The sequence below is a fragment of the Fusarium oxysporum genome, chromosome 8 (assembly GCF_000149955.1).
Source record: "Fusarium oxysporum f. sp. lycopersici 4287 chromosome 8, whole genome shotgun sequence".
Taxonomy (NCBI): Eukaryota; Fungi; Ascomycota; class Sordariomycetes; order Hypocreales; family Nectriaceae; genus Fusarium; species Fusarium oxysporum.
This window is the reverse complement of record NC_030993.1, coordinates 3548380-3559049: the sequence shown is the minus strand read 5'-3', so window position 1 is coordinate 3559049 and position 10670 is coordinate 3548380. Positions and strand designations below refer to the sequence as shown.

General features: G+C 48.5%; 4 protein-coding genes across 5 annotated transcripts; 1 reads left to right on the top strand and 3 right to left on the bottom strand.

The window, feature by feature from the left end:
- Positions 1-298: 298 nt before the first annotated feature.
- Positions 299-421, bottom strand: FOXG_15700 (uncharacterized protein; the record flags this gene model as incomplete). The annotated part of the gene is made up of 1 exon (XM_018395810.1): positions 299-421. The coding sequence occupies one exon, from the start codon at positions 419-421 to the stop codon at positions 299-301; it is 123 nt and encodes a 40-aa protein (XP_018256094.1).
- Positions 422-4070: 3649 nt separating this feature from the next.
- On the top strand, positions 4071-7282 carry FOXG_15699 (uncharacterized protein; the record flags this gene model as incomplete). The annotated part of the gene is made up of 3 exons (XM_018395809.1): positions 4071-4885; positions 4960-6565; positions 6623-7282. The coding sequence occupies 3 exons, from the start codon at positions 4071-4073 to the stop codon at positions 7280-7282; spliced, it is 3081 nt and encodes a 1026-aa protein (XP_018256093.1).
- Positions 7283-7320: 38 nt separating this feature from the next.
- FOXG_15698 (uncharacterized protein) lies at positions 7321-8901 on the bottom strand. Of its 2 annotated transcripts, XM_018395808.1 has the most exons (9): positions 8785-8901; positions 8696-8736; positions 8593-8646; positions 8538-8544; positions 8442-8486; positions 8237-8394; positions 8133-8189; positions 7736-8090; positions 7321-7689 (listed from the first exon to the last, which is right to left on the bottom strand). In XM_018395808.1, the coding sequence occupies exons 1-9, from the start codon at positions 8827-8829 to the stop codon at positions 7456-7458; spliced, it is 996 nt and encodes a 331-aa protein (XP_018256092.1). In that variant the 5' UTR covers positions 8830-8901; the 3' UTR covers positions 7321-7455. The 2 variants fall into 2 exon arrangements, with proteins under 2 accessions (XP_018256092.1, XP_018256091.1); XM_018395807.1 differs by having other exon boundaries at positions 7736-8189; positions 8785-8874.
- A 1048-nt stretch (positions 8902-9949) lies between these two features.
- Positions 9950-10598, bottom strand: FOXG_22118 (uncharacterized protein; the record flags this gene model as incomplete). Its single annotated transcript, XM_018402517.1, has 2 exons — positions 9950-10472; positions 10522-10598. The coding sequence occupies 2 exons, from the start codon at positions 10596-10598 to the stop codon at positions 9950-9952; spliced, it is 600 nt and encodes a 199-aa protein (XP_018256090.1).
- Positions 10599-10670: the final 72 nt, after the last annotated feature.

The window sequence follows — 10670 nt, the reverse complement described above, 5'->3', positions numbered from 1 at the left end:
GTTCTTAGCATCGAACTCAGCAGTCCACTCAGCGTAGAAGCTATCGCTCATGAAAATGCCATCCAACCACATCTGATCCGGGTACGTCGGCGAGCGATGCCAGAACCCACCAGTAGGAGTCCTAGGATGCTGGTTGATTCTATCGCGAATGAAATCCGCAGCAACCTTGTACTTCTCCTCACCAGTCTGCTTGTACCAGTACAGCAAGTTCATACCGATGCGGTAATTGTCGAGCGAGTACTTGGTCAAGTCATAGTTGATGATGGTGCCGTTGGGCGATACGACATCGTCCATCTGGTCACGGTACCAGGCGAGCAGGGTCTTGTTCTTGGTCAACTCGACGGTCGCTTCGATGCCCTCGTAGACGACTGCGCGGCCGTACCAATATGCGCGCTGGGTTTCTTGGTTGTTGCGGATCCATGAGTCGGCGGTCTTGGCGAGGAGGTCGCTTGCGAGGACGAGGTTGGCCGAGGCCACGGTGAGGAGGGTCTGGAACTTCATGATGAACGATGAGATTGTCGATACCGAAGCATTCACAATTTACCTGGCGTTGAACTAGGTATTTAAACAACGTTGCAACATTCGATGAGATCCACCGTCATTTTAGAGAGGGAATTTCTCCGTGTCTAGCAGCCGCTCTAACCAATAAGCTTAATTCTTTAACCTTGAGTTTATCCATTATCTTTTTTTGGAGGACGGACGTTTCATATTGATTAGGTCAATTACCGTGTACAGTTACATCCACCGCGGATTATCCCGGCGGACCGTTATTCTCCGCCAACCGGATAAGATGGGGGTTTCTCTCCCCTGAGCGATCATCGAAGTGTATTTTCCAATCCAGATGTTTACGCCGGCTAGGCCTGTTGGTTTTCATCCGAACTGTTCGTTTGTGCTGGGCTGAATTGGGAAGCTGTGTCGTATTGACGATTCACCACCGTTGGATCCGCTGGAGAGATTGATAGCCGCATATACGAATGAGCTTGGCGCGATGACAGTCGTGAACGATTATCCACCTATCGGACGGTCATTTTAGACTATTAAGCTTGTCTTTTGGTTCGTTTTTAATTACGCTTAATTGTGTCCTTGTCTGCTGAGCCTCTTGATGGCGCAATCCCCCACGATTGCCCCCAACGTCTGCAAGTGCCGTGATTGGGCGCACTTCGGTTTACCCAACATGGATGGCGTAATGCTCCTGCGTCCGCGCTATCCGATTTATTAGAAGAGAAAGACTGTAATTTGATAATGTGCAATAGAGTTGAAAGCCACTTTTAAACTTGCCCCATTCATATCGAAGCTGAATTACTGTCCATTGCACAAAGTAGCTAAAATTTAGCATAAACAGGATGAAGAGGCTCACAAAACTGAGACTAATTAAACTCGGAAATGATGTTCAAAGGCACAGCAACTTCATACAGAACATCTAGACCACTCAGATGCTAAGAAACTAATAATGCTACGGAGTACAACAGAGAACGAAATGGGGCCGATAATTGATACCAGGGGATGCATGTCCAAGCGCCCCCACTAACATTGGGGTAATCCACACAAGCTTGATGTTTCTATCCTTATTGGACGCAACCTCAATGCCTTTTGTTTTGGTAGCAATCCGATTGAAAGTGAACGATAGAAACGCAGTCAAAATACCTGGACACACAAGGAGCTAAGAAGCATTCATATGTTTAACTGAAGCAGCAGGAAGATGAATGCACCACGATCTGAAGATTTCGCAGTCTGCGTGATCCTCTCATAAGCAAAGATGACAAACAACAGCCATAAGCCCCATATTCTTCAGCAATAGATTATGTATAGTTAGCAAAGCTCTACATATGTTTTTCCTTCGCTGTTAGCTCTCTCGAACGATCGCCACACAAATACAAATAATAGTTCTTGAAGTCCCGGGTAGGAATGCGAGAACTAGAACGCCCCGATAAAGGCTTATCTTATCAATAACATCAGATAAGGATTGATAGGAAAAGCAATTCGAATGAAATGAATCAAGACAACGCTGCGATTTAGGAATTGATATAGTAGCATTCTTGCGGCAAGACAAAAAACAAGTTCCGTTCATTTTCAGCATGGATAGTCATGTGATCTCAAACCGGGACCAGTGGACCGCTCTTCGCTCAGGCGATCGTCAGCATTTCCCGCTTACGGAAGATAAAGTTGTGAGGCGAGTCATATTTGCACGGGTACCCATTCAAATAAGATCCGTTATCTAAGCCTGGCATCACTATATGTAAGTAATACCCTCCTTTATCTACCAAAATAATAACTTATACTAAAAGGTATTAAAAACTATTATAAGTTAATAACGCTAGCTAACCTAAAGTTTGCTATATTACCCATGTAATCGTGGACGCGCTGTTACAATCAGAGCCCCACTGAGAATGATCTGCATGGTAATCCACAATGCCAAGATCCATAAGGCTGCAAGAACGGAAAAAGGGCATTTGATCAGATCAACGCTCAGGCCTCCTTCGAACATGCGACAGTCGGGGACAAGTCCTGCAACCCTACAGCTAGGCACCTCAGCTCGACTACGTTGGTTGAGAAAATGGCGCACCCCCATCACCATACACGAAGTAACTCGTCGGTATTCATAATGAGGTAAGACACGAAGCTCTATTACGGCGCAATGCACCAGGAGGCTTTTTTTTTTTGAAGGTGAGTCCATAATACAGGTTCCTTTGTCAGGTCTAAGCTTTCTTCGCGGAGCCGGCCGATCTGCCTAATAACAATTTGATGCTAACATGGCTTGCAGGGTAAAGCATGTCACCGCATAATTGAGGAAACATACGACAGCCAATGATTACCTATTCGCTTCCCCTCACTGCCATGCCGCAATTGTCCTCTTGTACCACTAAGTGAGTCGCCGAGCCGCTTTTGAGTTGCTTATCTGTACTTGTTAGTCTGTCATAAGTGCCACTGAATGCTCGATGGCCTAGTGATTCCACCGCTGCGTGGTCAGCTGCCCGCCATCAAGCCCCTGTGTGGTCAGTCTGTGCTGGGGGCTTATATGGCTGCAGCTGGTCAAGCAAGCAGTTTTGGGGGTTTGATTAAACCGAAAATGGCCATAGACTGACGTTGTTTTCTCTCTCCTCGGAAAAGGAATAAACTCTGTTATCTGTCCCTTGAGTAACCCTAATGCCCCCTATATGGCAGAGCCATGCTTTCAGAACGGGCCAAATGGCACCGGAGTAATGCCACGAATGTGAGGGAGATGATCTAAACTAAGGCCATTTTTAACTTCTGTGTTTTCCGGAGAAACAGCAGGCATCTAGGCCCGGTTGAATTCCAACTATCTTCTTATACACAAGGTTATCATGCGTGGCGTGCATGGGCAATAATTTCGTGTATCAGGACCTGATACGGGAGGTAATTGGTACAGTAGGCTGTCGACACAAACAATTCTGTCAGGGCTAGAAATGCACACTCGACAAAAATCATCCAGGGCTGGGAGCGAAGAACAAATCAGGTTATGAAGCGCCTGCTCTGTGACTGAAAGTGGAGCTGCGGCTGTTACATTGTCCTCTTTCAAGTGAAAGTGGAAAACAGGGGTAATGGCCAATCACGACACGCAGAAACCCTCTTTCACTTGAAACTGGAGCTGCCATAGTGATGTAGCCAGATTAGAGGGGGAGGACTACCCAATAAACTGGCGGGTTATTCTCGAACACTGACTTTGGCTACCCAAACATCATTGAGAACAGTTGCTTATACGTCCTCAAGCATTACCGTCTTCCTACTCGACGAGAGTGCCTGCCTAGAAGACGTTCTTCACGTCCGGCTCAAAACGCAATATCTACTCATTCTGGTCAATCGCCCTAGACCCGTTTTCGTACGTCCCCGCAAAAGTCTTGAATGCGGGCGTCACGCCACCTACGTTGTATTACCAGCGGAGGCTGCTAGCCCTCAGGCAGCAGGGTTAGGCGAAGGCAATGCGGGGTAGACGTGGAAATCAGATATATTCACCTTGCGGCTCATCCGTATTTTCTTCACAGAAGGTCCATGGGCTCCCGACCTATAACTTAACCACAAATACCCGGTGATTCCATCTGCTGTACTATATCATGGCTGAGATATTCGGCGTTGTTGCTGGCGCGCTGAGCGTTGCGGCACTCTTCAATAACGTGGTTGACTGCTTCGAATACATCCAGTTGGGACGGAATTTCGGAACTGACTACCAGACTTGCCAAATTAAACTTGACATTGCTCGCCTGCGTCTCTCTCGTTGGGGAGATGCCGTAAAGATCAACAATGACGGCAAATTCACCGACGTGAACTCCAACGACGATCAAGTCCGCACAGCGAAGAACACGTTGGAGCAACTCTTCAACCTATTTGGAAGGGCATATACAGAGTCATCAAATTTCAAATTTGTCGCAGGAGAAGAGGGGGTGGCTTTATTCTACCCAAATACGAACACCAAACAGGGCGCCGAGGAACTGCGAAACACTATACGCGATCATAAGCAGATGACCACGAGTCTAACGAAGAAGATATCCTGGGCGCTCTACAAGCAGAAGTCTCTTAACCAGTTGATTGATGATATACAGAAACTTCTTGACGGTTTGGAGGCCATCTTCCCAACACAGGAATCCTACAAGCGGATGGTAGAGATCGGGATTGAAGAAGTTAGAGAAGAGCCAAGCCTGCAGGCGTTGCCAAAGGCTGCGCAAGAGACAGATAGCCTCTTTCGAGAGACAGCAATTAGTAGACTAGAAGCACTCAGCAGTAGCACCGATCCTCGGCCCTGCCGCGTCCTTCCTTTCCCTCGCAACGAAGACATTGTCCTCCGCCCAAAACTCTTTGCAGAGCTCGACATGCTCCTGCCACTGACGCCAGGGTACCACAGCGCCGCGCTCTGGGGCCTTGGTGGGTCTGGGTAAGTCACCCCTTATCACCGCGCAATCATTTGTAGCGCCTATCGTTTTGAAATCCCCCTACTAATAAGAGCAGCAAGACCCAGATCGCGCTCGAATACGCGTATCGTCGATGCGACGACCCCTCCTGCTCCGTCTTTTGGGTCCACGCTGATAACGAGACAACCTTCACACAAGACTATAAGGTGGTTGCCCGGAAGCTAGGCTTAGATAGGAAGCTCAATGGCGAAGAGTTGCTAGTGACAGTCCGTGATCGCATTGAGGCAGAGCCGCGATGGCTGCTCATAATTGACAACTCTGACGACCTGGCTCTCTTTGGTGTCAATGTGGGGCCAACTACGGCTCAGAAGGCGACAAGCCTGTTAAAATATATCCCACAAGGCTCTACAGGGACGGTCCTTTGGATCAGTCGTGATAAGCGGATTGCGGGCACACTCGTTGGTCCGAGGCGAGGGATCCAAGTAGCCGAGATGACCGTTAATGAAGCGGCAGTACTCCTCGAGATAGCGAGAAATGAGAAGGCATGGCCCCAAGAAGCCACATATACTAGGGCACTACTCGAGGAGCTTCACTGCCTCCCCCTGGCAATCTCTCAAGCCGGAGCATACATGCGGAGGACATTAACACCGACCAAGGAGTACATGTCAAAACTGGCGGAAGGCAAGAAGCGGTGGCGTATCCTGAACGAGGTGGAATTCGACAGACACCGACGAGCTGAGGTTCCTAATAGCATCCTTGAAACGTGGAACATCTCAATTGAGCAAATTCGGCAGGAGAACGAGACAGCATACAAGGTGCTGCATATCCTTGCGTATCTTGACAACCAGAATATCCCGTTCGAGATAATCGCGGCAGCTGCTAAGTTTGGATCGAGAAGGCCAGATGAAAGATGGTCTACGATGGAGCAGGAGTTGGATAAGGCTATAGTTCGACTCAAGGAGTTCTCTTTCCTCGGCGCACGTAGGACAGAAGCGGGCGAGCAGATATTTGAGATGCACAAGCTTGTGCAGGAGGCTGCTAGGTATAGCCTCAACATGAAGAGGGCCTCAGAAAGGAAGAGGACGAGACCAAAGTCAAGACTTTGGGATAAGATGAGGATATCTTCCGAGAAGCAGCATGAGACCCGGAGGGGTAGGTGGGAGGATGTAGATGACGTATACTTCTCGAATGGTGCTCTACAGGTCATGACAAACCTCTTTCCTAAATCTAAGCGAGAGACGTGGGCACTATGTGAAAAGTATGCGAGGCATGTGGTGCTGGTATGTGATTGGGTGAAAGCTTGTGGGAAGGAAGTGGAGGCATCTGATCTTCTGACTCGACTATCGAGCTATCTGTATGATCGTGGAAGATGGAGAGAGAGAGAAGCAGTCGATAAGCGGGCACTGGAATTGCGACAGGAGATTCTAGGGGAGAAGCATGAGCAAACAATCCGGAGCATGGCGAGCCTCGCAGGGACGCAACTTCGGCAAGGCCGGTACCACGAAGCTGAGGAGACTTTTATTAAGGTATTAGAACTACGGCAAGAAGTTCTAGGGGAGAGGCATCCGCACACGATATGGAGCATGGCAAGCCTCGCTTGGACATACCGTGAGCACGGCCGCTATCAGGAGTTCATGACCATGCTACAGGAGGGCAAAGCAAGCCTGCGTGATCATGACGAGCAGGGTATGCCACTTTTACATGTAAGAGTGTTATCTGTGGGTCCCTGAAACTTTTACTGACCCTTCTGAAGTATGCAGCTACGGCGAAAGAAGGCCGAAGAAATCCATATCAGGGTACGGGCGCTGCAGGAAGAGGTTCTAGGTGATAAGCATCCGGACACGATCTGGAGCATGGCGGAACTCGCGATGATATACCGTGAGCAGAGCCGGTATGCGGAGACTGAGCAAATCCAACTTAAGGTGCTAGCGCTGCGACAGGAGGTTCTGGGTGACAAGCATCCGGATACGATTTGGAGCAGGGCGGAACTCGCGACGACATACCGCGAGCAGGGCCGGTATAATGAGGCCGAGAAGATGTCTGTCAAAGTATTAGCGCTACAGCAGGAGGTCTTAGGGGAGACGCATCCAGATACGATGCGGAGCATGGGGATAGTCGCGACGATATGTCGTGGGCTGGGCCGGTATAAGGAGGCCGAGCAGATGTCTATCAAAGTATTAGTGCTACAGCAGGAGGTCTTAGGTGAGAGGCATCCGGATACAATTCGGAGTATGGGTAACCTCGCGATAACATATCGTGAGCAGAGCCGGTATAAGGAGGCCGAGCAGATCCTCATCAGGGTGTTAGCGCTACGACAAGAACTTTTAGGGGAGAGGCATCTGGATATAATCTGGAGCAGGGGCAATCTTGCCGGTATATACCATGCGCAAGGCCTGTATGAGAAGGCCGAGGACATTTAAGTCAAGGCGCTGGCCTTACTACAATGGTTGCTGTGAGGCGGCTAATAGGCGGACGTGTATCAGTCCCTTAATTATAAATCCAACGTTATATTTAACCTAGGAACAATGATCCATCATGTCATCCGCTTCGACTTTTCCCTAGTCTTTAACGTATCTTGTTCAAGCACAGCTCATCATTCCGGTTTCCTTCCCCAGATTAAATAAACCGGAAGATAAAGATGAATACTCGGATCAGAAAGATCTTTCTTCACCTTTGCCATGAATACCTGAATCTCCTCATCACTCCAACCAAGAATACGCGAGAAGATGCCAGGAGTATACGACGTGATGACCTGCGCTTCCTGCACAGATTGAAACTTTCCGATCTCTTTAAGCTTCGGATCCTTAGGCCAAGATCCAATCGGTACCTTTCACTCCATTAGCAAAAATCTCACTATCAAGGAAACTCCTTACCTTAAGGATCTTCTGCTCAACATCCACAAACCCAGCCTCTTCCATCTGCTTCTTCCACTCCGGCGCCACATTCAACGGCTTTCCAAACTTTGAGGACCCCTCAACCATAGTCTTCATCCAAAGCAGCGCATTCTCAGCTTTATCTTTCGTGTTATCATCGGATTTGAACTCTGAGTGAACAGCTTGCATTTCAAGATATCCACCGGGTGCTAAACTCTGCAGAGCGCGGGTGAAGAATTGGGCGTTGTTGCTGATACAGCCTTCTAGTTCGCGCGCGTGAATGAAGTCGAAGGGTTGGCGGAAGAGCCAGTCTGATTCGAAATCATCGACTTCGAAGAGGCAGTTCGGTGGGGTCCTAGGGGTGTTAGAGAAGACAGTTTGGGAGGGGGGGGAGTACCATGGAGGTTGGATGGGACTTAAATCGGTGCCAAGGACTTCGGCTTGAGGATATTCGCTGGAATTCTGTGAGTGATGGTCGGTGAAGGTTGAGAGAATGCGTACTCGGCGAAATCCATGGCCCAGATACCTGTTCCTGTGCCGAGGTCAAGGACTCGCTTGACTTTATCGCCAATAGGCGCGAGAAAGAGATCGCCGCCGAGGACAAGACGGTAGATGTGATGGCCTAGATCCATTCTGTCTTGTTCCTCATCATCGTTGGGCTACAAAATGTGAGCTTAAGGTTGCGGTGAGACAGTTTGCTTCTTACCACTAGGTATGCGCCTTCGCGGAACGCATGGTATCGCCGTCCATTCTAAGATTGGTCAGTCAAGATAATTATCTAAGCAGTCTCTTGAAGCTATACTTCGTATCTGTAAGTAAACGGTTAGATGAGAACGTATTCATGTAATGATACATACTTGTAGTTCAAGACGCTGGAGTTGAGAGAAGTAAGATAACTTCCCGACTCATGACTAGAAAACAGATCAGTGCAAATCTGTCAGGCGACATCAAGCCACATACGAGGCAGCCAATGCAGAATCATGGCTCAAAGACGCAGCATCCTAGCAGAATCAGCAAACAGTCACTTTTCGGACTCTTAGAAAGCGCACATCTGCCTGAAGAGGCCCTTCGTGTTCATTTGCTTCTTGCGCCATTTTATTCTGCTTCAAAGTCTCGATAAAATTGAATGCGCGATAATGTGTTCTTGCTATATTGCGGGCGCCGCGTTAATCAGATCATTGCGTGGCGGGCGACCAACGCAGGGTTGTACTGTCTGCCATATTCGGAAGCTGTTCGCATTAAGAGTGGGGACTTGTCATGAACAGGCTGCAAGAACAACGATGATATATGTAAAACTGAGGTGCATGAGGAAGCTTACTTCGTTGTAATTGATTTAATTGATTTGGTGACTATTAAGTAATGTAGACTACTTGCGCCTGGCGATAGAGTCGAGAAACAATTAACCTTGCGCATCATGGTGCTGGCCCGATCCAGCCGAGCCGAAGCTGTATGGCGAAGGCACAGCAACCGTGAGACGAGGAGGCGCCGGAAGCGAGCTTCTGTCGACCTTGAAACCTATAGGTACTGCCTCGCACTTATATGGCAAACTACTCATCACCCCGTTAAGAACGATTTGAGATTCGACGGGTGATGCCTCTGTCTGATGTCTCAGTACCACTTCTAGTTTGATCTTCCTGCGTTGGCCAGCCTAGGAGAATGGCGATCCTAAAGAAAGTTCAACGGCCAATTTCGCTGCTGCAAAGCTTCTTGTTGCCGCATCAAGGAGGATTCTATCCTGGATCTCGACAGGGAGGCAATTGAGCCTGCAAGGCTTAGGTTCTACTTGATGTATGTCCGATACGAAGAGGATAAGGTCGATGGCAGAATCAGAGGAGGGTGTGTCGCTGAATAATGGCTCTGGTCTTGTGTACACCAAGTCGCCGTCGTGGACCTTGCAGCAGACGATTTGCCTGAGGGTCAATATTGCGTAGCTTGCAGTACCAGTCGTTGTTTCGGCGATCGCTGCGAGGCTTCCCATGTGTTCTCGTATCATCGCAAGGCCCTTGCGAATATCTCGTGCCAAGACAAACCAGCGTGAGCCAACCTGGACGATCGCTTTATCAGGTGCCTCCCATCGTGACAATCTGCCGCTCCAACATATCGTCCGCCACGACCACCAACGTGCTCAAATCCTGTACGTTCCACTAAACCGAAGTCCATGCTTATAATTCAGATAACGGCATATTCTAGCTTCATGAATGTGGTATTATTTATTTATCTCCGCAGTAAATGGCGCCATGTATGACCAAAGTCTCGGAGTATGCGGCCAAGCAATGCCTTCTTTCTCTGATCAACATCAAGTTGAAGATCCCAGTACGGTGCTGGCACAGTAATCTCCTCTACGATTTCCTCGGTAGGCGATCTCACCAGCTCAAAGTCGTCCAAGGTAAGTAGTCTGTCTCTTGCCAGGCTGAGAGGTGCCGAGCAAAGCTTGTCATGCTTTTTGAGAAAGAGAACGTCCTTGTCGAGGTCGAACGTCCAAACACTATTGAATGAGCGACCTCTTGTGTCCCCGAAAGGATTAACTAGATCATAAACATCTTCCCATTCGAGATCAATGCCTCTTTCTAGTGTTCTTGAGATTTCATCTTTGTTGAAGTTAGATAATGCCAGATGGAAGAGTTGCTTGACGAACCTGGGCAATTCTTGCGACCAATGAGAATGCGTGAAAATAGCTCGAGAAACGTGACATCCTCCGCCTTGAGCCTGTTTGATAAACATCGGCGGAGGGCGTTCCCTAGAGATTAGGATTAGTCCATTGCTGCAGAAAATTTAGTGTAACAAACCTTTTAGTATATAGATAAGTACGAACAAGACTGACATCGTTATGGATTGGTGTAAGAGCGAGAATTGGCTGATCCATTTTCGGAAAGTCTAGGAGGGGATGGCAGGGTTGAGTATGCACGAGCCACGAGAACATGTCTTTGATATAACA

What these genes read in the sequence shown, in the direction of transcription:
- FOXG_15698 (XM_018395807.1), bottom strand. Translation starts at nt 8,829, where the DNA reads ATGGCGCAAGAAGCAAATGAACACGAAGGGCCTCTTCAGGCAGAT. An exon ending in AAGGGCCTCTTCAGGCAGAT is followed by an intron (nt 8,737 to 8,784) that starts GTGCGCTTTCTA and finishes TGATTCTGCTAG; the next exon opens with GATGCTGCGTCTTTGAGCCA. An exon ending in TGGGCCATGGATTTCGCCGA is followed by an intron (nt 8,190 to 8,236) that starts GTACGCATTCTC and finishes ACAGAATTCCAG; the next exon opens with CGAATATCCTCAAGCCGAAG.